We start from the raw sequence: 26,604 nt of genomic DNA on the forward strand, positions 1-26,604 counted from the left end.
GTCTGTTTTTGTCTATATGATGTATTTAATTTGGTTTTCAACAAATATAACTAAAGTTTTTACTGTTGTGTTCTGGGCTGTGGCTGTGAATGGACATACTGGACATGTTAGGATGAGATATGTGCTTCATCAGTGATGGTTTTCTAGTCAAAAAGCCTTTTAATGAAATGATTGTAGTCCTTATTTATTTTATAGAAGCTGTGGTGGAACATGTTGGTGTTTTCAAAAAATCATTATCTCCCCCAAACATAATCTAGGAGTTTTTTTTTTTTAATGTCTGGCAGGTTTTCTTTCTCACCTTTGGTCCATTTAAACTGACGCTTTGTTCTGTGTGAGATGTCAATCAATTCCAGACTGATGCAAGTTGCAGCTAAAAGCCTCTTACAGCTGTTGGCTTACTTGTTGTGCTCCATCATTAAGGCAGCATAAATGTGATGTAGTTTTCATGATGGACCCTGGTATCAACCAAGAGCAGCATGAATGACATTTCCAAGTCATTTTCAGTGTTATTGTTGTGCTTTGTTTTTTTTGTTTTTTTGACAAACCTTGATCTTTATTAGCCCTTAAAGGTAGGGTAGGAGATTTCATTCTGATGCACTTTTTGTTAAATTAGTGTAACTTCTCTTTACAATCCGATAGCAACCAATTAGTTCGGCAGTTTCACATTAAAATTAAGAATATTAATCATCTGTGGAAGCTATAAAACACTAAAAACATCAGCCAATCCTCCGGGTGGACCCTGCGAAGAGTATTGGCTGGTTGTCACTCTCTTCCTGCTCTGCGCACACCAGAGAGGTACGTGCATGATGGCCGAAGTCACAGACTGGCAGCTCGTCTTCATGTGATTGGGAGGCGTGGCTTCGGGGTGAGCTCCGAGAGAAAGGGGCGTGTGTTTACTTTCAAAATCTGGCTGACTCTCACTGAGTTTTCAAAATCTCCTACCCTACCTTTAAATCTGTTTTTTTCTTGCCTAACATTAACCCAAACCATGAAAACAAAAGTTAACAGAAAAAAATAGAACTGTTGGCAGCAATGGTGTCAGGGGACCCAGATTCCAGACTTCTGGGAGAAAGTCTGCAGTGTTATCTAACCACTACCATCTCCCCCTTCGGGCGTTTTGTTACATGATTTGGTAACGTCGACTGATAGGGCACCAATGTTCCGTTTTTGCCCAAAATGCAATGAAATAACACACTAGTAGCTTTAAATTCAAGTTTATGTAGAACACTTCACTGCATGCAAAACATCTTTAAAGGTCATGTGTTATTTATATCATGTTGTTCTGCTCCCATTAAAACAACATGCTAGCAGCAGCATTAGAATTCATACCGAATGTGTACTTTTCACCTCTATTGTTGCTTTCACTTGCAGTTAACTGTGAGAGTAAAAACAAGAAGCCATACAGCACTGATTAGATATTTTCTCTGAGCTTCTATATCCTTCCAGTCACACAGCGGACATAGGGGCTTATTTTCTGAGACAGCTTGCAGTGGATTTGCAGAGCGATGAGGGAAGCGCCTTGTTTATGCGATGCCCTTGACATTTTCCAGCTCCTCACTTCAGCACAGTTAGAGAATCAAAACTCACATTATTGAACTGTTTTCCTACTACAGTCCACCCCCATCACCACCACCACCACCTCATGCCCTGCTGCACCCTGGCCGTGATAATGAATTGTCCTTGAATCCTGACTGGTTTGATCTTAAACACTCCTCTCCTCTAGTCTCCTCTAAGAGTAAATCCGCTGACTTGCAGCAGTCCTGTGGGAACAGACTACATGATGATGCACACTAATGGTCCAGAGAGAAAAGACATTTCCCTCCGACGCTGCATGACTGGGACAGATGAGATGTTTGATTCTGTAGCAGGAACAAAGGAGGAGGTGGAGGGAAAAAAGGGAGAGAGGTTGAGATGAGAAACGGAGGAGTGGGTGGAAGAAAAGAAAGCACTTCGATTTGTCATTATCAGTGACTGAAAATGCAAATTATTGCAGAGAGGAGAAAGGAGAGAAAGAGGAGTGAAAGCACATATCCCAGGCATTCATCACAGGAACATGTACTTTCAGAGCCATCTTGCCCCTGCTGTACGACACTATATAATATTGCCGGGAGGTGACTTTGTTGTCAGCTGTCAGCAGGAACAAGGTGAGAAGTAATTTTGTTACGCAACGCAGATTTTTTAACATTTCATGCTGTGTTGTGTCAAAAGGTGCCACTGCAGTGTGGACGGACGCATTTAACAGCAAATCAGCAAAATATAAACATAAAATACACATTATATCTGTGTAATAACAGCAAATAGACGTCAGGGTTCACATACACAATGCAGAAGATGTCTTTAAATTAGTGATGGCTTCAGAATCTCTGGGTTTGAATGGAATGGACTTTCAGATGGTCCTTGAATGCACCATGTGAGACCACAGAGTTTCGTCATCTGATCTACGATGTAGAATATAATAAAAATAAGGAAAGCACTCTGCACCCCATATTACAAACACAGAGACATGATGGCCGCCTTGCAACCTGCAGTTATGTGGCCAACCTTTAAGTGAGTACCGTAATTTCCGGACTGTAGGTTGCACCGGAGTATTAGTCGCACCAGTGGGCCAGTGTAAATCACTACGTTTTTAGCGTAATGTTGCCTCCTGAATTCCTCTTAACTTAAGTGGTGCGGCTGCAGGGGGCATTGAGAGTGGGACACACGCATTTCAACAAGTTCTCATGCGGAGAAATGATTAGCTTCACCGCACAGAAACTCCTATAAACATCCTATAAATGAGTAAAAGGCGACTACTGCACGCTCATATCGCTGTGTGGAATTAGCAACCTGTCAGCCTATTGGCTCAGCTGCAAGCACACGTTCCATGAACGTGCGCGTCACCTATGCTCGGAATGTAAAGTGTGGAAACCCTTGTGTGTGTGCATCCACTCACCCATTCCCACGTCTACCCGAAACACATTGCCGACAAACACTTACTCCACACCGACCTACAACCGGCTCATCCGGGTTTCAAACCCAGGGCCTCTTGCACCCAAAACGCAGATAATCCCGCTACGCCACAAGCCAGAGAATCATCCTCCGCTGCAAATGTGTCACACTTGCATGCCGTGCGATGATGTCACTAACAAGTGATCGAATACTAAATTAGTTGTCCATGCATTTTGCCCTCGAATATTACTCGAGTACTCGAGTGATCGTTGCAGCCCTATACAGGTTGTAGTTTGTTGTTGTTTGTTGCTGTTAGTTTTGTCTTTTGTTCTTCTTTGTGATGGATGTCTTTCTGTGTTATAACACTGCAGAAAGCCACGGTTCAGCGCTCTCTACTTGTAGATCTGCTCGGGCTGTTTCTGTAGAGGTGCAGGACTCTGTATTGCAGTGAACAATGAGCCCACACAGGCTTAACATGTGGCAGCTTTGGGGTTAAAACTATGCTTCATCAGTATCTGTTGTGCTGTTCCATTCCACCGTTCAGATTCATGGGTTAACGTTCTCCTCTGGCTGTGTTGCACACAGTTGTTCAGTTTTATTACCTTGTGTTTGCCCCATCTTTCTCTCTGCCATCCCAAACACACACACACACACAGACACACACATTCCCATCACTCATACCACTCCATGTATCCAGCCCTCCTCCCACTGTTATTTCCCGTCTCCATGGGGAGCAGAGGGTGGGTTAATGAGGCAGACAGGCCAGATGATGCTCCTCCTGATGAAGAACATCCAAAGTTCCTTAAACCTGCATTATGCAAGACTCCTGTCTGACAACAAAAAGCACAAGAACATGAGATAAAGAACGCAAACTTTCACTTCTGGGCCTATCATGCGTTTAAGCTAGTTTCAGTGACCATTTATGCATGAATGTGGCACCTCAGGGAAACTCTGTACCTGAATAATGAGCAAACATGGAATTAGAGTGTGCATTTTAAGTTGTCATTACACTCTATATTAATTCTTCTACCAATTAGCTCCTGCATGATAGGATTGTAGCTTCCACACCATCCAGATGTTTACCCGCATTTCATGAATAATGCTACACTACTCCAAACTGCTTATACTTTGAAGAAGATGAAGGCAGTAGTCTTGATCTCCAGCTCCCAGTTTCCACCCATCCTCAGCAGGACTTTGTAACATGGAATCTATGTTCTGGGCATCTCAGATGTACCTGATCCCACAAAGGATCCAGCCTCCTTGATGAAGAAATAGATAGTTAGATCCAGTTCTTCCTCCTCCGTATGCTGACTTTTGGCAGCTTTTATATCCATATACAGCAGCCCTGTGGCCAGATGTGACCATTTGTTGTCACTCAGTAGGTCATGGTGACCATGTGAAAGGACTAAAATGACATGAAACAGTGTTTATTGTCAGTTATATGTGAGAAATGTACTGTTTAAACCTCTAGTGTCAGGCTTGTGCTTTTGTTCTCTACATCTCTATATGACAAATAAACGTCCATGTCATAATGAACAAAAACTATGAGAATAGTTTCCCATTAATTAAATTATCCTCCATGTATGTCCTTATAAAGCTGCTGAAATCATTTGAGAGACTTTCAGTCCCTCTTCAGTGCCACCGTCGTCACTGACCGAGAGGGTTTTAGGGTAAAAACACGACTTTCCAGCAGCAGCAAAGTGACACTGGATTGGTCCATTTTCATGTCATTAGCAACACATAAACAAAACAGGCTTTTGTGTCTATTCCAGCTGTGAAAGGCGACTGTTCTGATACACCAGAGGACGATTTTCTTTAATCTTTCTAAGGCTGCTGAAACACATTACCATGCAGTGGGGGAACATTCACTCCAGGGGGAAAAAAAAATCCTGGAATTTTAGGTGGAAAAAGCAGAATTGATTCTTTTAAAATTCCTCTTGGGATACAAGAGCCTCTGCATTTATAATGGCTTGTGTGTGTGTGTGTGTGTGTGAGAGAGAGAGAGAGACTAAATGCAGTAAACCCTGATCATGTGCATGCTTGTTAGATGGTTCTGATAGACGGTGGTGTCTGTTTGGGTGACTGATGGGACTGAAAGATAATAGGCACAGAAACAGACGGAGGGTGGAGGAGGAGATGGCGTGTTTAAGGAGGAAGTGAGCTCAGGGGAGAGACGAGATAGGGAAGAGAGATTTTTCTGATGTGGGTTGACACAAGCTTAATATAAAATGTAAACACACACAAACACACACACATGCAGGGCTTCTCATTGATGGCACTTGGGGAAGGCAGTTGTGTTGCTGCTCTTGCTGCACAGAACTCCATCTTGGATCGGATCCAGTCAGGTGTCCTACTGTCTACAGGACGCCGACATAAAGCAAAAATATGCAAACAGTCAATGAAAGAAAATCATGTGTACATACAGCATGTTTACATCTGCGAACACACAGGTAAACATGTACAGATTTGCATCATCTGTGTGTGTGTGTGTACTTATGGAAATCATCTCGTGCTTGATATGATGCAAGGGCTGATTGAAAAGTGTGTGGCCTACCTTCATCAGTCGCTTTCTGTTTCTACATGGTGCCCCCTGATATTTCTCCTTAGTCGGCAGCCTGCTTCTTCTTCTTTTGGACACTTTAAATATCAACTTATTTGGATTTACACACATTCACTAAACAAAGAGAAGCACAATATTCAGTGAGTAATATTAAGGGCTTCAACTTTACAAAGTCACCAAGTTGGACTTCCAGAAAGTGGTCCACAGCACCGTCACTGTCACAATCAACACATCCTCATGAAAAAACAATGTGTGGTCGAGGTCAAAGTTTGAGTCCCCCAACACCACCAGCTGTTTAGTTTTCACTTGATCTTAAATGTAATTTTCGCCCTTTTGTTTTTAATCATAGCCGGCTATGGTATCACAAGTAATGGTGAATGTATGATTTTAAAAACAGCAACTACATTTTACAAGGAAAACCACTTCTGCACAGTCACCATTTCCAGGACGAATCTCCGCCATCATGAACACGTAGAGGTGCAGCCTGACAAATATGATCACATGTTCTGTTTTCCTGGTGAGGATGGCCTGAAACTTAGCTTTATTCTTGTGGAAGACAAAGTAGGTGTTCAAGTCCACATTCTTGGTGCTGGCTTGCAAAATTGAACAATATACCACAGAAATATTGAATTGTTAACCTCCATGTGGACCATCAACTTATTAGACCATAATCTCATCAGGCTCATCAGTTCAAGGATGTTGAGGACTTTCAGTTTTGGGTTGTTTGTTGCCACAGCTACACAAAATGTCAGACATACACTGAATTAAAAAATAGTTTTACTGCAGCTAAGAGCAGAGCTCAGTAAATAAACAAACAGCAGCTAGGAGCTTTAATTAATGATATCTGGGCTGACGGCGAGCTCACCTGCTGACGCTCACAACAGACTCTTTTGTCTCCGTTTCAGTGACAGTTCACAGGTGCATCTCATTTCTGAAACGCTGCTGTTGGTTGAAATCTGCACCTGAACCTGCAGCGGCAATGTGTTCATGCTGAGGATGAAGACATCCTGTCAACACAGATCTGCACAAATGTCATTTCAATGTTCTATCCACAAAACTACAGGAAGCTCTACAGTGTGGGCTATAAGCTGAGCTTTTGTAATCTCTGCTCTAACGAACTTGAAGCACTTTTAGTGCCGCTTCTGGGATGTTTTTTTCATCCTTTCACTTCAAACTCAAATCAGGGACACAAGAAAAGAGGAGCGTTTATAAAGAGCCATTATCATGTCGGCTGTGTTCACTGTTGTCCCTGTACAGCAGCTGTTTTATGAAGAGAAGCTCGAGGTTTTTCTCCAAACTTCACAAAGCGTTGAGAATCTGCTTTAAAATGCAGCAGACAGTATTGAATAAGAAGCCAAGAGGTCACCAGGATGAAAACTGTCCTTTTCATTTGAAATTGCAGTTATGAAATAGGCTTTTACTTTGAAATTGTCTTTTTTTTTTTTAGCAGAGCAGGCACTGAACAAGTGGTAGTAAAGCTTGTTCATGCATAATCAAGACCCTATACCCACCCCTCCCTGTCAGAGCTGGATTGGAAACCTACAGGAGGGGAGTAAAACAGAAATTACAGCCTTCTAAATCACAGTGACAAAATAATACCGTGTAACAACCCAGAGGTTAATAGCAGGGCCGCAGATATATTGGTGCTCGGTGCACAGACAGTGAGGTCCCCCGTTGTGACATGGTGTCATGCTTGCCTTTATGTGGAGCTGTGTTATGTGTTACATACATGAGCCGCATGAAAAATGAGTTCTGCTGAGCAGCTCCATAAATGGCTGCGGATGACAGTTTTTATGGCGTAAATATCGTAAAGTAATGCAAAATGCAGCTAGCGTTAGCTCTGCAGATTAGCCACATTTTGCTTTCTTTGATCCAGGTGAGCACACTGCACACTGTGAGCATGCTAATATTTAGCAATGCTAATTTAGTTTATTTACTGTGTTAGCATGCTAACATGGGCTAATTCACACTAATCACAAATTAAAGCTAACAGTAATGATGTTACTCGGCTAAAGGTCCACTTCATAGACAGATTGGGTCTTGCTGGCCAGGCTACAGTGTGCTGCAGCACACTAGGTTCAATGCAGCATATGCAAAAGGAAAAAAAACAAAGAGTAGCGCAGTAATAAGAAGATAAATCCTGAGCCTGAACAGCGATGATCGTGCGTGTTACTGGCTGTAATGAGGTCAGAGTCGCCACTGTGTGGCTCTGATGGAGATTTATACAGAATGCGGAGGTCCAGCTGTCTTCCAAGGCACATACCAATAAAGACAGATATACTTGAACAGCTTGGAGCATAAAGGGTGACGGCCATGATAGAGGTTGCTTGTGATCCGATACGGGATGCAGTATCATTCGAGGGGGATTTCACATCGTGGAGGAAAGTGACTTTTTGGACCACTAAATGTAGTCACAGTCAGCACCCGGTGTGTTTTTGATGACTGGATACCTAACTTTGATCTTTTTTTTCTGACCAGTGGTTGGGAAGGCTTGATTGCATCCATGGGGGAGACTTTTAACTGACATCAGCTGATGAGTTCACTAAAATGTGGATGTTGCATTGTTGTTGCATTGTTGTTGCAGCGTTTTGTGTTGGCGATACTGACTGTACAGGTTGTTGGTGCTTGTGTGAGAGCTCAGGCTTCACCAGGAACTCAGATTATTTTAGTGTTTTTACCCCCTTTTTTTGCTTTTATCTTATTTTCCAGACAAATCTAGCTCTGTGACTGTTACTGATTACTCTTTGGTTAGTGGGCCAGCTGCAGGTGGACAATTTTGTGGATTATTTTTGTGCAGAATTCGGTCTCAAAAACCGCAGTAGCACTTTTCAGTGTTGCCCCCAATCATGCATGAATTTCTCTGTCTGGGCCAGCAGGGAGGCTTCTTGAAAGTGGAAAGCAATTAAACACACAGGCTGAACCAATTCAGTGTAGCTTTACTGAAGTGTAGCAGCAGCAGAGGGAGGAGAGGGAGACCAAAGTACCAGAGTTACCCACCACCATGTCATCTCTTCTCCACAGCCAGAAAAGAGAGACTACATTAGTTGCAGAACAAATACAGAGCTCAGGAAGTAATGGGCTGCTGGGGACAGAAGTGTTCACATTCAGCTGGAAGGAGAGAAAAAGGAAGAGGAAGACAAAGGAACACGGGGGGATAACAACACAATATCTGGTTTAGGAGCCAGGCCAGGCAGTCCTGTGAGGATTGAAGGTGACATTTTACCAGGTGCTACGTCCAGAGACATAAAGTAAACTGTCCTGTAAGACAAGCCAGGTAAAGCACATACCACTGACTCTGTAACATGGAGGGTCCTGTCTGCAGTATACAGTTATTTAAATAAAAAGAAGACACTCTGATATTTGAACTTGAAGGCGTCACCTTGAGTCCAGGTGTAAACAAACATCTGGTGTCTCACCGCATTTTTTTATTCCCCTTAAATGTCAAACAAACCTGCAGAAGCAAAGTTTCAGGTTATGTTCTGATGGACTGTCTTTACTGGAGTGTTTCATGTCTGATGACAAAAGAGAGGAGTGATCTGATTGGCTGTTAGCCTGTGCTAGATCATCAAGGCTCTACTCTTTTAATTTGTAAGTTAGCCTCCACCGATGTCCATGTTAAAATAATTATCAGCAGAAATAAACATGTTTACTTTTAGTTATTGGTATATATGATTTTTTTTTTGTAGAACTCACCCATCAGGCTTAAAGTTATGCACAATTAAGGATACGACCACTTTCTGCGCCTGGTGGATTTCCTCTCTAGATTGCGAGCTGCCTGCCCGCCCACTTCATCTCCTTCTTCATCATGGTCCACTGATTAACCAGAAGGAACACAGATAATGTGATTACAGGCTCAAAATGTCTTTATACACTCCACTTAAAGAAGGAGGAACTTTTAGTTCAAGTCTGTGTGATTCCACCGATGGTATTTATTTCACATATATTCCCTCCCCCTTCCTCTTAAAAAGATGTTGCAGGAGTGTTTACAGACATCAAACGATGTCTTCCGAGGAGACGACGGTGTCATGACGCCGGCTAACAGCTTCAAGGTGAGAGCTCACCGTGCAATTGTGCAAAAACAACAATTCATGTTGTGTGGTGAGACGTGTAAATGCAGCACACAGGCCCTAGAATATTCATGACATGGGTTTCAATAATGTATCATGTTTAACTTTACATTCACTGCATATTTCACAACAGTAACAGTGAAACTAAGATGGAGCTACGTGTCGGAGCACTTGACAGTTTAGACCCCAGGGGAGGACGGGGAAAATGGGGGAAGTCTTCTCTCTTAGCAATTACTCTTTAAGGACATGGTAACAGCCTTGTTCTGCAGTGTGTGTGTGTGTGTGTGTGTGTGTGTGCATGTGTGATAAAGATTGGGTGTCCATGCTTCTCTGAGCACCCAGATGGTGTTTGCCAGTGACGCAGTTTTTAGCTTCAACCTTCAATCCTTCATTGCACACATCACATACTGTAAACTCTAACACACACACACACTCCCTGTTGGGTCTTTCAGTGCTCCCTGTTGGTGCAGCCCAACACTGAGGCGTCGTGTTCAGGCATGACTCTCTCCTCATTAACCCTCCCATCTGGTTGCAAGTTGTTGCAGTGTTCAAATGGAGCCATGCTTTCTAAGCACCGTCACTCAATCACTGCTTCCTCTCTCTCTCTCTCTCTCTCCCCTTCTTATCCACACTGCTCACTCTCTTCTCTGCTGTGTTGCTGTAACCTGTAAGGGTCAGGTTGATAATTGAAGGTGATTGTTGATGTTTCATTCAAAATCAGACACGGTTCAGTCGCTTTTCAGCTCCGATACAACACATCGCCATCATGCTGACAGCCTCTGTGTCGTCTGCCTTTATCTGCTCTTTGTGTAAATTATTATGATGACTTTGATCAAATGAAACACATGGTGTGTAAGAAGCACCCATGCAGGACAAAGACAAGCTTAGAGCAACCTTTAGCGGTTGTTTAGTAGCATGCTAAGACACACACAAAAAATGGTGGCGTCACACCTGCAGAGACATTAAGCTTTGCTTCGCCTGATGGAGCTGAGGACCGAACATGAGTGAATGTGTTGCTGATGCTCATCGAAACACTGCAGGTGTTGACTTTAGGAGAAAAACAATGGGTGTGGGTGTTTTGACATGCATCAGATGCTGCTGCTGCTGCTACTGCCCTTTAGCTATACTGGAGGCTCGGCTCTCTGGCGGCGTTTGTTGTTGAAATACCTGCAAAACTAACGCTTCCTGTGTCTGTAAAATGGAAGACGCATTCTCTCCTCCTCCTCTCCTCATCTTGGGGCAGGAAAGTCTGTGGGTGCCAAATCAGCTGAATAGGTTGACTGTTGGAAGTCCTAATGAAATGTATCAAATATTTAATCAATCCATTTTAATTCTGTTTTTTGATTTTGGCATATCTTTGGTTTCTTGTTGGATCTATTCATACAGTCGATCATCCTTTGTGTGATGCTCTGTGTTGTTAACACAACGCTGCTACTTAACAAGCTTTTTGCGGTTGTGGGTGTAACCACAGTGACTTCCACATCCTGTGACATCACAGACATGTCCTCTGTAATCAGCACCGCCGCCGCCTCACCACGGTGGTTTCCATTAAAAGGTGTATTTTCTATGTTGCTCTCCCATTTCTCATCTCTTCTATGCATACATGGGCTGTATGCTATATGTGTGTGTGTGTGTGCGTGTGTGTTGGATAAAGAGGTGCTGGCAGGCCTGAAGGTCAATGTTGGTTAATGTCTTTTGACCTTCATGTTCGCCACCAAAGGCTAAAAACATCTCATTATTAAAATAATATGCACGTTCACCTTTAAAACTGTGCCTGTGTGTGTTCACGTTGTGTAGTGATGTTGTTGTGTTGTGAACAGTGTTTCTTCTGTTTGATGATTGTCTGCAGTCCGTTTTCTTTGGTGAAAATCAAACATTTGACAAGGGCTCTAACAGTTTGTTCAACATAAGCTGATACCAACATAACAAACGGGGGAAAGATAGCATCATGTTGTACGAGCGCACATTTTACACGCTGCAGCGGGAGTCTCCAGGGCCATTATTGTTGTCATTGAAATGATGACCTTGTTACTGGATTGTATTGGATTTCTCATTTTATTGCATAGCTTGTTATTAGCTGTAATGTAGGAGCCTTTCATGCAGTTACTGTATATACATCACACGGCCTGAACTCCGCTTCACAGACAGCAGCAGAGAAGCGGAAACCTCCTCATGGCATTCCCTTAAAAATCCAAGTTGACGCTTACCTTTAAGTTGTAAATAACTGCCTGCCTCATCCTCACCGTTCTCCTCCTCCTCCTCCTCCTCCCGCTGCCATGCCTTTCCTGTGTATTTCTGCAAATATATTGTGCGCTTTTTGATATTTTCTGCTTGTCTGAGCCGCTTTCAGCGCTTTCTAAAAATAGGACGAATCTCTACAGTGGTTAGTGCAAGGTAGTGGCAGGACAGAACATGTCAGCTGTGTGGAAGTGGTGCTGGGACCGGACCTCACCCCCAGCTATGTGGATTACGCACTTTATTAACTGATGTGCTGCAGCGACGTTTGCATAATAATATAAAGAATCTTGACACAGATGATTATCAGTGTGTGTGTGTGTGTGTGTTAAGGCCTGTAGTTTATCTCTAAGTTAATGTGGCTGAATTTAGTGATGTTTTTGAATTGAATGGTTGACTCGACCCCTTCAGGGCTGCAGGGCTCGTCTGTTAATCATAAAGTGGAATCTTTTTAAAGCTGAATTCATTTTATTTTTGAATAATCTTTGATTATAGAGTGTAACATTATCTTCATGGTGATGCTCTGCCTGGCTTTTTTTTTTTTGCTGATTCAGTAAAGCTTCCAGCCTGGTGTCATGTTGGCTCTAGATTAGTTTTAGTCACACCTTCATAGCTATTGGACATATACTGTGAATCTGTGTATAATCCTGGTCATGTGAACCAGTGGATGCATCATGGGGGGGCGGGGAATCACAGGCCAAAAATGGCGATTCCAAATGACATCATAATATCACTGAGCTGAGAGGGACAGTTGACATTGTGGAAGGTTTTAAAGAGTCAAACTGATGGCTGAGTTGTTATTTGCTTATATTAGCCCATTGGTCATGCAATAAAGGAGCTTAATGCCAAAAATGGACCCAGTTTTAAAGGTAGGGTAGGAGATTTTGAAAACTCAGTCAGCCAGATTTTGAAAGTAAACACACGCCCCTTTCTCTCGGAGCTCACCCCGAAGCCACGCCTCCCAACCAGTCTGTGACTTCGGCCATCATGCACGTACCTCTCTGGTGCGCGCAGAGCAGGAAGAGAGTGACAACCAGCCAATACTCCGCGCAGGGTCCACCCGGAGGATTGGCTGATGTTTTTAGCGTTTTATAGCTTCCACAGATGATTCATATTCTTCGTTTTAAAGCGAAACTGCCGAACTAATTGGTTGCTATCGGATTGTAAAGAGAAGTTACACCAATTTAACAAAAAGTGCATCAGAATGAAATCTCCTACCCTACCTTTAATGCAAGGAAGGTTAAGGTTCTCTGCAGTGAGCTTGAAAATTATGTGAATATATTTGGAAAGACAGATCAAATATGCAAAGTTTTCATTTTTGAAATGATTATCCGAGTGTAAATGATCACAGGGTAATAAAATAAACAGGATCAGGATTTAATAATGTAGTTGTATTATAAACCTGGTTTGAAATAAGTTTGACAGCAACTTTACTGTAAATGTCACAGAAAACTAGTTTATAGTCCAAAAAATGTATTAAGGTGGAAAAATAGGACTCTGATAACTGGAACTCTGCCGGTTTGTGAATGGAAAATTGGACTGATGAATGTTACACAGCACTGCAGAGGACAGGTTACAACATGAAAAGATTAATTAAACCTTTCAACCTTAGAGTTGATACAAAGATATTGATTAATCAGCAACAACTTTGCGGACGGCGACATGGCTCTCCAGAGACGGAGCAATTTGTTAGAAGAGGTGTTCACTGAACTTTAAAATGACAAGCTAAAAGAATCTTCTGAAAGGAGAGCGGCCATGTCAGCCTGAATAGTGTGATAAAGTGAAAATCTGCGGTGTAATTTCATGGCTGCCAGCAGCAGCCCTTGAGACACGTTTCTTCGCAAAAGTGTTGGTGGAAGGACGTCAACAAATTAATTCATAAAAAAAAAACTCCTTTTACCTTCTCAGATGAAGGCTTCTCGGATTCTTTAAAAAAAAATAAAGCCACCTGGGTGGATTAACATGACTAATCCTGTCATGAATGGAAGTATAGTGTGTGACGTAATTGAAATACAGAGAGCGAGGAGGAAGGTTGAATCATGTTGTGAGGAAGGGGTGTGCAGCGGCGGTGAAGGAGGGAGTGTGTGTCTGGATTGTGGTGTGTTGTGGCTACTGAGATATCACTGTCTGTTCTGCCCTCTCTCTATGTCCTGTCCTCTCTTTGCCCTGAACCTCTTCATCCTCATGTCCTCTGTTTTTTCCCTGACTCATAGCTTTGATTTAATTCAGTTCATCTACATTACACACACAGACAGAGAGACACACACACACAAACACAGACACACAAACAGTTTGTATGGCATAAATATTCATCTCTTTGTTCACCTAAATGTTATTCTTTAATTGTTTGTCTACCTTCCTCAAGCTCTGCCTTTAGACAGAAGTAGTCTTCAGACAGAGCTTGAGGAGAGGAAGGACCAGTGTGTGTGTGTCTGTGTGTGTGTGTGTCTTTTCACTGAGTCCCATGCTTCTCTGAGTATGAGCAGATCTGACAGCATCAGCCGAAAAAGAACTGTTGTCCTCAGACCGAGAGTCTCCCTGCTCTGTGAGTGTGTGTGTATGCATGTTGGTGTGTGTTTGTCTTCTTCTATTAGTGTGTGTGCATTTGTAAAAGTGTGTGTGTGTGAGTGTGGGTGGATACGCTGTCTCAGAAATCAGTGAAGCAGAGTGTTTCGTCAACCAGTGTGCTTCCTCTTTCTGAACGCCCTTTCCCATGATGCCTCAGATTGTGTGTGTTCATGTGTGTGTTCGTGTGTGTGTGCTCATGTGTGCACTTCTATGACCTAAAACAGATCCTATTAGTGATTATATTCCTCTGTGGGTAGCCAGTCAGGGCCCACGGTGCAGCTCTGAGCTGGGCCCCAGGGCTGACAGCAGACCAGCAGCCACCTGACTAAGCTGAGCAGGGGGAGGTCTTGTGATGCAGCTCTTCCCCCAGGCCCACACTGTGCTTTCTGACCATCCAATGAGTCATAAACCATTAGCGAACATGCTAACAGAGCCCCTTCCTCCACTATTGAATAACATAATAATACAGTCTTTATGGCATAGTTCACATAAAAAAGGGACACTAGTACAAAATGGGACATATAGAAATGTGCCTACTGTGTTAATACATCTACACAATTATTGTTATTTGTTGTATCTGTGAAATCTGCAGGTGTTTATGTGTCAGCTAACCTTGGCATTTATGATGGTGCTTTGTCACAAATGTTGGTCTTTTTGCGGTTCAGTGCAAACCTGAAGAGGTTAGCATCATCAGGTCAGCATAGTTTAGCAGAAGTTGTGCAAAATATAAAGCATCTTATATAGTTTTCATGGCTACAGAAGGGGAGAGTGAGACTTGAGCTATGACAGCTGTGGCATGTTTTTTTTTAAACCCAGATGTTGGTGTGCATTTTACACAGCAACATTCCACTCCGGTTTCCATTTCCATTTCTCCTCCACTTTCTTGGATTGTTTCATAAAAATCCAGCTACTACACTGTGAGGGGTGAGCTACATTAAACACTACAGCATGTTGTTGTGTATGTTTATGTTCGTTGTAATGTAATAGCGTTCATTCAATCCCGATGATTTAAATTTAAACCAGAAAAAAAATTAAGTGTGTGTATGTTCTTATATTGTCCATCATATATTATAAATTTGTGATGAGACAATTTAAACGGAGGTCTGTGTGCATGCATCTGACGGCGTAACAGCTGCTGGGCGACACTATAGTGACGTCTGTATTGGACGAGACACGCCAATATATTGGCCGCATTACCTGAGGAGCAGAGAAATGTCTGGCAGCTGCTGTAAATCAGGTCGTACAGATATGAAGCAGCAGCAGCAGCAGCAGCAGCAGCAGTGATCGTCAGGGGAGCCATACTGCAGCTTATTGGTTTTTCTCACTGACAGGCTCACATGTGGGTATTTATGCGCAGCTCATAACAACCCAGTGTGTGTGTGTGTGTGTGTGTGTGTTTGTTAGCTTCATGTAGACCTGTTTAGTCTGATAAAGCATATTTAAGATCATGTGAGCATGTTTATTGTTTTTGAAGACATTCTGGAAGGTAGTGAAATATTCTCATATCTCTCTTATTCTCATAAAAAGCACCAGAGAGACTGTTTGTTATTGTGGAAAAAAAAAGGTTGTACTGTGTCTGCAGTATTTAATGTGAATTTTCCTTCAGGTGGAGGAGTCTTAGTTGAGATATTAATTTGTGTGCAGACTGTGCGAGTGTCTTTGAGGGCTCATGGCGCTGTATATAATAGTCTGTTTTCACACTTTGTCAATATTTGGCCACCACCTGTCCATCAAGCACTTCTCTGCTGAAATGTGCTCTTCAAAAAAAAAAAAAAACGACTGACTGTGATGGTTCATTTATAAATAACTGCAGAGAAACTAGCATGTACCGAGCGAGGCACCGCTGCTGGTCTACAAGTTTGTATTTGAGCTTCTTCTCTGTATGTAATCCCAGACTGACTCCATGGTGTGGAGGTCAGAGCTCTGTGGGGGGTGCTCCATCTGCTCCAGGACTATTTGTTCTTGTGGCTGAAGATGGTTGTCCATGACTCAGGCTTTATCTTTGGGGACGTTGTCATTCCGCAGAAGGAACGTGGGACCCCTCAGATGTTACTCTTGCAGCATTGTGCAGCAGTAAAAGTTCCCAGTGAAGTGTTTGCAGTGTGTTTGATTGCTTCAAGTGACCGGTGTACTCCATTTATGTCTCTGTTTGTGACGTTCCCACTCATGTTCCACCTCTTTTCTTGCCTGTATTTAGATAAACTAAGGAGTAGGTGCCACTAAGATGGGCAAAGGCCTTAGCCTACAGTACCGAGCTTTAATGCATCTCTTCATAAAAGTGAAATATATGGATGGAGGTGCAGATTTCCAGATTAGGGGCGACAGGAGCGCATCCGTGCTTTTTGCAGATGATGTGGCCCCGCAGGCCTGATTGAGATGAGACCTCCATCTCTCACTGAAGCGGTTCACAGCTGAATGTGGTCCTACACTGGAAAAATGATGGAAGGCCCTCTCAGGATTGGGGACAAGATGCTACCTTAAGTGGAGGTAGCATCTAGCATCTCAGGCTGTTGTTCACAATGAGGGGAAAGATGGAGTCGGAGATCAGGGAGGCATCTGCAGTAAAGAGGGCTCTGCTCAGATCCTAAGAAGAGGATCGCGATTACAAGCACTCAAAATGAGTTTCTGCCACAGACTGGGTGGTGTTTCCCTCAGAGACTGGATGTGGAGCTTGGTTATCCAGCAGGAGAGCAGCAAGGTTAGGATGCCTCCAGGACTCCTCCCTCATGAGATGTTCCGAGCATGTCCAACTGTAATGAGACAGACCCACAGATGTGGTGGAGGGGTTAAATCTCCCAGCTGGCCTGGAAATGCCTCGGTATACCCTGACCTGGAGGAGATGACCAGGAGAGGGAAGTCTGGGTTTTCCTGGTTAGGCTGTCAAGCCACGACTTGACCTCGGTTAAGATAACGAATGGATGGATGGATGGAGGGATGGATGGTACCCATCACTACTGCAAGTAAAAAAAAAATGGTAGAGATGTAACAATAGGAAAAGCAGATTTCCATTGAGCTGCTTCAGTGTCAGGTTCCTGTCAGACTGTCATGTCTGAATCAAAAGGAGCCATTGTTCATATTTTGACTTCATAAGTCAAAATATCTGCTGTGAAGAAAAGGCCTCTTTCATGCTGATGTTCTGTTTCACCCCACACAATGCATTTCCCAACGCAGCCTCATTTTAACAATCAAAGAGATACAAATGAATTTAGAAGCCGGACTGATTTGATTGGCTGTTATCCATCATCCTCTGGTACCTTCTCCCCCCTCTCTCTCTCTTTATATATATATATATATCTGTCCCTCCCTCTCTTTTCCCCCTGGTTAGCTCATGTTTTATGGATGCTAAGTGGTAAAGGATTTACGAGGAGTTTAGTTCACTCATCCCTCGGTGCTTGCACTTAAAATATTCACAGTTTGGAGTGTTTTGTGTGATCCCTTAGAGGAACTGTTCTACATTATTAAATGTTATATTTGTTGTTTTTTGTTTACTTGTTATTATTAACATAGAAATCTAAATGTGTGTTTTACCTTCTTCCTCTTGGAAGTGAAGCTGGAATATGAAGGATGATGGGAGCGTCACTGTGCTGCTGCTGCTGGATGACTTACAGTCAGACCCTGGTTATATTTTACCCATCTGTCATATGATTTTTTTTTCCCCATGGAGCGACAGCACTGAAAGGGCAGAGGCAGCAGGGTGCACTTACTGTAATTGTTCATTTTCTGATGTGATTTTATGCATGTCACCAATATTTGTTTGATTACATTTATTTACTGCTCTCTGAAGAGATTCCACACCGATAAACCATAAATATGTTAGAGGGACAGTTCTAATATTTCTTTTTGTTGTTTTGTTGTTGTTGTGTTCAGAGGTGGCATCCTTCAGGGTGGAAAAAATAAGCTACAAAACAAGCACTGTGGTTCTATGTAGGTCTACATCAATACAATAAGGCTTAAAGTTTTGCATTTTTGAAGGAGTGACGCCTCCTCAGATTGCAAACCGCCTGCCTATCTTTACCTCTTTGCCTGTTTTTGGATTAGCTGGGAGTTGGGTAAACCTAAATGCTGCCAACATGGCTGCAGCCAGCTCCTCCCACAGTGAGTGGAGAGCTGCTACTGTTTACATCCAATCACACTGTTACACACACACACACATGAGCCATCATCAGAAGATGCATGCAGTTTAGTTTAAAAAAAAAAAACACATACATCCTACATGAAATAACTCACCACAAAGGCTGTTTATATTGTTGAAACACTCGGTCATGGTTGCTGAAAGGAAAGAGATTACTATTGAGTTTTTTTTTTTTAATTGTATTTGTTGCCACTTTCAGCACGACAAGCCAAGAGCCATTTACATTCATCATATTAGAGAGAAGGCAATGCAGCCTTAAGCTTCAATTTATCTGAATTTAAAAGTTGCTTTCACTGAATAATGAAAATGTATTTCATATCAAGCTCTGGTGGATAATGTGGTATTTTAAGGGTCATACCCTAATTGTGACACACACACACACAAGGCTCTTAGCAATCAACCTCAGGCTGCCTGGTTTTATGACAGGGTGGATGGGAATGGAGAGAGAGAGAGAGAGAGAGAGAGAGAGTTGGGGGTGGTGAGGAGGATGAGGAGTGTGTAAATGATGTGCAGAGCTGAGCTTCGTCTCCTCTCCTGCGCTGCACCAATGCTCTTTAACCCAGGGCATGGTGGAAGACAAAGTCAAGCAGACAGAATATGGCACAGTGCAGTGTGTGTGTGATAAAGAGATGATGTCCAGTGGGAGTCTCTCTTTGTGCATGTATGTGTGTTTCTGATGCCAGAGGAAAAGTCATGTGCACAAATGCGTACATGCATGCACCATGCACTTGAATGCACACAAGCACATGGCACAAACGCCTTATACAATCTCACACACACACACACACACAGGAGAAAATGAAAGGAGGCTGCTGAGTGCTTTAAGGTGCCAGGTTTAAGTGCCACAGATTTGATGTAGGATCTTTGTATGAAGTTGCGTCATATACTGTAGTTTCAATATTATCACGCATGTGAGTGACGGCTACAGCTTCTAGTGTAACATCACACTGACCCATCAAAGCTGCTCCAGTCACTGTTCTGATTCTGTCTCTGCTGCAAAGGAGGTTTCGTTTTCCTGTGCCACTGGTTTGTTCTGAACATGGGAATAATTTTTTTTCTTGTGTTTATTTTCTTATGCTGGTACAGAAACAGATTTGTTGTGTATACAATGATACATTCAGTAAATTGTGTTGCCGTGTTCGATGGACATTCTTTCTTGTAAGATTTGAAACCAGCAGTCTTAGCAGTTGGTTTGTCAGCCAAAGACATTAAACTATAAATAATAATGTGATGATAAATTAATTAATACTTAGCGTAACATTGTGCATGGCATTTTTTTAATGATGGTCAATACTCCATTTACATAACTACAAAGAAAATCCTTGAGATTGCATCATACAATACGATTCCAATGAATTGACAAAGATTGATGGAATTATGGTACTTGCAGGCATTTGGGCCTAAAGGTGGAGGTGTTACAGGAGGTCATGTTAAAAGGTCTTGGATGCAGCTGCTACAGTGATGTGGTTATTGTATAGAGCCATAGTGATGCAGAGGGAGTTGAGCCATAAGGTGAATCTCTCAATTTTTCAGTCAGTCTGACTCCTTATTCTCATCTATCATCTTGAATTTAGCTTCCTCTCCAAAATGAGGTGAGGTGTGGAGTTTGTAAAATCCAGAAAGCTGCCCCCTTTGCTGGGCTTGATGGAGGGATAGGCGGTCTAGTCTGGGTATCCTCCAGGAAGAACAGGAGGAGGCATGAATGAACAGATAAACACAACTGTAACACATGTAAAACACATACACATTGTTTTCATAGGCCCCGTTCACACTGGCTATAGTAGGATTGAGCCCAGACAGCCTTTAAGCTGGATGTGTTCAGACCTATTTTCAAATCTGGCTAGCACACACTTGTGTCCGCACTCAATCCGGCTTCATCCAGTGTGTTTGCGGTCCTCCAAACCACTAGGTGGCGCCTTGTAATATGCAGAGTCTGTTCAGGCCGCGGTAGGACCGTGTGTGCACATGCGTCATGCATTTTTTTTGTCCCGTGTCGTGCCCCGTGAACCGGAAGTAGCACATCGCTAACCGGAAGTAGCATGTCGCTAGCCGGATTCACTAGCCACATTTGAGTTCGCACTTGAGCCACATTTGAGCCAATCGGGCTAGATCCACCTCTCGTGGGTGGATCTAGCCGGATTGAAATCAAACCGGATACTGCCGGATTCGAGGTGTTCACACAGAAAAAACACATCTGGATAGGCCCAAATCCCGCTTTAGCCAGATTTTTTTCCCCAGTGTGAACGGGGTAATAGAGCTGAATTCTGAACATCTGCTGAAGCAGATTTTCCCACTTGAACACCACCGACTTAGGACAATTGTTTAAATGGTGGTGGTCACTGACACAGTTGGAATCTGTTTCTGCCAAGTAATTAAATCTTTAAATGAATGAAATAAGAGGCTCAATGAAGTCACTATATTGTGTCTGTGTGTCAATAGAGGTGAGAGAGAGAGAGGGATTGCTAAGTGCTGTGATCCTGTTTAAAATGGCTGCCTGCCCAGTGTGAGCGCTGTGTTCGCTCGGTAAAATAGTGATGGTTTCTTTTCATCTGGACTGCTCAGACAAGGCCCGTATTGATTTTTTTACCTTGTTGAAACTGTTAAAGACACAAAGGGCCTTCATTCTCCTCTTTTCTATCCTTTTTTTCATAAAAGGCCACCACTTATGTTGCAATGCGTCTTATGAGAGTCAATGAAGATGTCTTTTGAGTTTAAGAGCTGATGATGGAAGGAAAAAAAAAACCTGGTGAAGGATGTTTAAACAATAATACCACACACCCGGGTACACTTGGAAGGTTTCCACACATTTCACATTCTTTTGTGAATATTTTTTTATCAGCAGTGGATAAATAATGTTATGCATGACCTATTGTCTCCTCTAAAAGGTAATTTTATGTAAAAGTAATTCAGCACACTGAGTCTGAAAGTGTTGCAGCAGGAAACAAAATCAAGTTTGGATGAAATTTAAGAGCTTCCCATCACTCCAAATTCAGTACACTGATTCCCAGGCAGTATGCCGCATTGGATGTTTTTTTGCTCTAAAACAAGTGGTAAATAATGGAGGTTTGTTCTGTGCAGCTGAGATCAATGTATTGACGGAGCAGAGGTCGGGGGCAGTCATCATCAAACTGCTCTGTGCTGTGGGCGGGGCCTGACACCTGGGGGACCAAAGGGAAAAGTGTGTCAATGGCACTACATCCAACCGGCCGCTGATTTACACAGAGCACTGATGACAAAGCAGTTTAAAGTCCCGCTGGTCAATAGGACCAGACTGGGAAAGGTCTCACAGTTAGCCTTTAGCGTAGCATTAGCTTCATGGTTTAAGTTTCACATGACTCAGACGGAGGATGTGCTTCAGCCAGATTGGCTCACATGCAGTTTATTTCAGCGAGGTGTTATGTAAAATGACAGGGGTGCTGCTGTTGCGTCGTTCTCTTACTGTGTCACACACACACACACAAGGTCTGGTCCATTGATCAGAGCGAGCTGCAGTGAGTGTGTGCGCGCTCTGACCTGTTTGTGCAGTGGAGTGTGAGGGTAGCGGATGCTGTTTCAGGGTCACTGCTGGTGTGGGACTAAATGGACCAGTCCAGGAGGCTGGCCTGTCACTAGCTGCCGCCCACTCACTGTCAGTACTACTGCTGTCACATCACTACTAGGTCATATGGAGCAATCTCTGTTTGATACAGCTTGACTCCGATGGATTGTTACTGTTGGCCTCCGCTGTCTCTTTGCGGCGCAGCAATCCTGTTCTGTGTGTCTCAGGGAAATGTCACATCTTACGCCTTGTACAAGTCACTTTGACATTTGTGTGAAATTAAATTCTGTTTTTGATGTTTTCTGAGGAGCATAAAAGTGCTCACACTCTCTCTGATATGCAGCAAAAATGTATATGTGAACCACTCTGTATGTGGAGTGAGGCAAAGTGCTCCTGAGTCCATGACTTCTCATCATCTCAGACTTTAATGCTCAGTGGATAAAACCTCCGGCGCTGCAGAAGTGCCCCCTGTGGACTCAACAAATAGAAGAAACTGGATGGTTCCTTTCACTTCTGACCTGAGGATTCAGCCAGTGGTCGAGTGGATATGTCACAACACTGACTCATCATACAAGAACTCTGTAGGTAGATGGTTGTTTTTATATGATCATTTTACCCTTTCTTGGACCACATGAGTCCAACGTATATGATATTCCTTACTGCCCAGTGTTTTGAGGTGTTTAAATGTACTTTCTTTTGACCAAAGACTATAGTAGTATATATGGACGTGTATATATAATTATGGACTGTAGAGGGTTCCATAGTTTTTCTGAGGAGCCATTTCGAGTCACTGTGAGAGACTCGCAGCATCATAGTCCACCTAAACTCCAAATACAGGCAAAGAGAACCCCGATTCCTAGAGTTCTATGAGGGTTGATTCACTTTTGGAGCCAGCCCCCAGAGGCCATGGGGGGAACTGCACTTTTAGACATGGTCTTAATTTCTCAGTATTGGAGCTCGCTGCTTCCTAGAGAGCCAGCAAGTTTTAAGGGGATCTTTACACAGGACCATTACACAGGAGACCATTACACAGGAGCTGTGTTTTGTTTTAAGGGGGTCGCCCCCTTAAAACAAAACACAGCTCCTGTGTAATGGTCTCCCAAGCTACCTTTACCCCCACCATCCCCAAACTTGCCTACCTCCTAGCGTGGCTGTATTTGCGCCTTGATCAAATGACATCGTCCCATTAGAAGTATGTTAAAGTAGGCCAAAGGTGGAAGGTAATATTTTGTTGGTGTTTTAGGCTGCAGATTGATTTAAGAGACAGCTCTGAGTTCCTGTGATCAAAACTCGTTTACTGTCTACATTTTTGTTAAATGGAAAGGGACAGCCCAGGGCTGCATCTAGATAGATCTGGACCTTTATAACAAAAAGAAATGATTCTTATCATAAGTAAATATAAGTGAAATAAGGAGACCCCATAGTTACTGGAGGTCCAGACATGATCCCTCGGCCGGCTGAGTCCAGGCTGTTAGCTCTTTATGGTTTTGATAGATTCCACTCTCATTGCTGAGGCAATCTATTTTAATGAAATAGATGATACTCATCATTTGCCATTTGGCATTAGTATACATCCTCACTGCTCTGTCCACTCTGCCAGAGCTTCTCTGGACGCTGCGATCCCACTGGCAGCTCCTGAGTGAGAGGAAATGTGACCTTGAGGGAGTCTTTGTTGTGCTCACAGTTGGATGGGATGTATAGTGAATGACTTTATGGATTATTTTTGGCATTTTTGTAATGCTTTTTGGCTAAAATTGTATTAATGTTAAGGGGGAAGTTTACTTTGCAGATTTAAGTTAATCATACAAAATATAAAAGTGGCAGTAATATTACTGTGAGTGAATATTACTTACTCTGTGAGTGCAGTCGTATTATTTTGTCGCATTAACAGTTGAACTCCATCAAGCTGCTTTTCCTCACATACATATTAATATGTTGGTATTTCTCTTTATTGGCAGTGTAGCACGAGCGGGGGCTGGTTGACATATAAAGATTCAGAGAAGTGTGTGTGTGTGTGTCATCCTGTCCCTCGAGGGGACATCAGTGGGCTGTGTGGATTTTCCAACCACTGGACTCCTTTCTTGGTTGAGTGGACTCTCTCTCTACCATGACTCCTGATCCTGTTCATTCCTTAGTGTGGACATACACACACACACACACAGTCTTCTGGGATTATGTATGGCCATATGTGCATATGACACACATTTTAAGGCTGCAGCTGATTTTTCTTAGTGTATGCAGATCTAATAAATAAACAGCATGCAACCTTTGTTATTTTTTGACACTTGGGGGCAGCAGAAACAAGCTGGAATATTTTCAAAAACATTAGAAAATTGTTGTAATGGTTTTCCAGGTTTCCTGTCACATACCAAAGACATGCATGTTAATTTGGGGACTCTATAGTTGGCCATGGGTGTGTATTTGAGTGTGAATGGTTGTATGTCTGTCAGCGTTAGCCCTGCGATAGTCAGGTGATCTGTCCAGGGTGTACCCCACCTCTTGCCCATTGATTCCTTTGGATAGTTTGTGGGCTGTATATCAACCCACACAACTGTCAACAAATGCCTTTTAATAAATCCTACTGCTTGAAACAAGTCTGTTCTCCTTCTGAGAGCTGTTTGGATCTCAGTGCTTCTGCTGGTTCAGCCTTGAGTCACAAACATGCACTATCCTGCTCACTCAGGAGCTCAGAGGTAAATTGGTCGGACACAGACCCCCTAATCCAACGTTGGAGAGGTGGCTTTCCGAACCTATCGGGATATTCAACAAGCTCCTCGGCCGTAGAATCGAAAGTAGAGAGGCGGTTTAAATGTATACAAGTATAAAGCTGACTTAAGGTGCATTGCCTGTGTATATCCACAAATCTCATTCCTCTTCTCTTAATAAAACGTTGGAAATGTCTCCACATGAATATTTATAGCAGTTTCTGTTTGAGTCTTGAGCCTGGGTCATGACACAAGAAATAACACACTTTATTCATGATTGTACAACAGACCCCCACAACAGAACAGTTTATTTTTCCTTATACTGTAGTTCCCAACACCTCTGTGTACCTTAATTGTATGAACAACAGAAGAAGAGTGGCTTTCCTCTTTCTGTCTGTCTGACTGTTGTCTTTTTGTCTCCACAGTGGAGTGCTGCACTCTGCATAGAAACAATGCGTTTGTCAGTACAGCAGCCCTCTTGTTTACATCCCCCCCAGCCCCCCCATTCTTTTTTTAACAACAGGAACATCTTGAGCTCTTCCTTTCAGTTTTGCTGCTCACTCTGATTCTGCTCATACCCGGATACTGGCAGAGGATGCTCATTATCTTCCCTTTCTGTTGTTGTTCCGTGTGTGTGTAAAAAGTGGGCAATTATAGCACGGCTCTCGCAGACAGCCAAACCTTTCTATAATGAGAAGATCTCCTCAAGCAGGGCTCACTCTATATGTGTGTGTGTGTGTGTGACTTTATGCAAATGCAAAGTTCCCATTTTAATTCAAAGTCTGACCAGTAAAACACAATACATGCAGGTTGAGTCGGTGCTGTTTTTAATGTCATGAAGCAGCCAGGCGCAAACATGCTGTTTAGTTAATGTGGGGAATACAAGAATATATCTACACAACAGTGAAGAGGATGATTTAATGTGCCGCTAGGAAAATGTTGGTACTGTTGTTGCTGTTTAAATAGAGGAAGAGAACAGCTTTTGAGATGAAAGCGTCAGAGGAAACGGATGCGTTGGGTTTTGATCTCTGTTTACTGCATTCAGCGCTTCTCTTGAAAGGATTTAAAGCGGTAATCAGCGGGATAATGGTTTGTTATTTTGTCTCCGGTTGTGGCGCTAAACGCTCATTGCTGTGGTGATTTTTGAACCACATTTCCCAGCAATCAATTGTCATTCAAAACGGCATGTGTGCACTTTCCCCCCCTTTTTTATCATTGTTAAATATGATGGATATCACTGCTCATAATAACCAGCAGAGTTCTGTTTTAAGCAAACAGTGAGCACTTCCTGTGAGCACAGGGTACACTTTGCTGAGATTTGCGTCGCTTAAAAAATGTGTTTCTTTGCAGATGACACCTTGTTGTGTGTTCTCGTATCAACCATCAAATTATTATTAGGGTATTATATATATTGGGGGGGGGGGGGGGGGGCAATGTGGCTTAGTAAATTGTTGCAGACTTAAAAACAGTGACAAATGTGGTGACCTTGAATTTACTTGTCCACAATATAAATCCCTTTTCTTCAGACTCCATTCTACATTTTAATTCTTTTTGTTGTGCTGTTTCTCTCCTCAGTTTGCTCCCAGTACTCCCGCGGTGTCTTCGCCATCTTCGGCCTGTACGACAAGCGCTCGGTCCACACGTTGACGTCCTTCTGCAGCGCCCTTCACATCTCCCTCATTACGCCCAGCTTCCCCACCGAGGGTGAGAGCCAGTTCACCCTGCAGCTCCGGCCTTCCATCCGGGGGGCGCTCCTGTCTCTCCTCGACCACTACGACTGGAACAAGTTTGTCTTCCTGTACGACACAGACCGAGGTAAATGACAGTTTGACAGTGAGTGCACTTCAGTGCGTTTCTCCTCTAACTGACTT

At 43.0% G+C, this 26,604-nt stretch overlaps 1 protein-coding gene across 3 annotated transcripts in view; it reads left to right on the top strand.

Annotated features, from left to right (window-relative positions):
• The window catches only part of gria4b (glutamate receptor, ionotropic, AMPA 4b), an 89,602-nt gene that overhangs the window by 15,476 nt on the left and 47,522 nt on the right, over nt 1-26,604 (top strand). For all 3 annotated transcript variants that reach the window (XM_028421543.1, XM_028421542.1, XM_028421544.1), the window contains exon 3: nt 26,309-26,548. In XM_028421543.1, the coding sequence (XP_028277344.1) occupies nt 26,309-26,548 (240 nt within the window). The remainder of the gene's footprint in view (nt 1-26,308; nt 26,549-26,604) is intronic.

This window comes from Parambassis ranga, chromosome 14 (genome assembly GCF_900634625.1).
Source record: "Parambassis ranga chromosome 14, fParRan2.1, whole genome shotgun sequence".
NCBI classification, from domain to species: domain Eukaryota; kingdom Metazoa; phylum Chordata; class Actinopteri; family Ambassidae; genus Parambassis; species Parambassis ranga.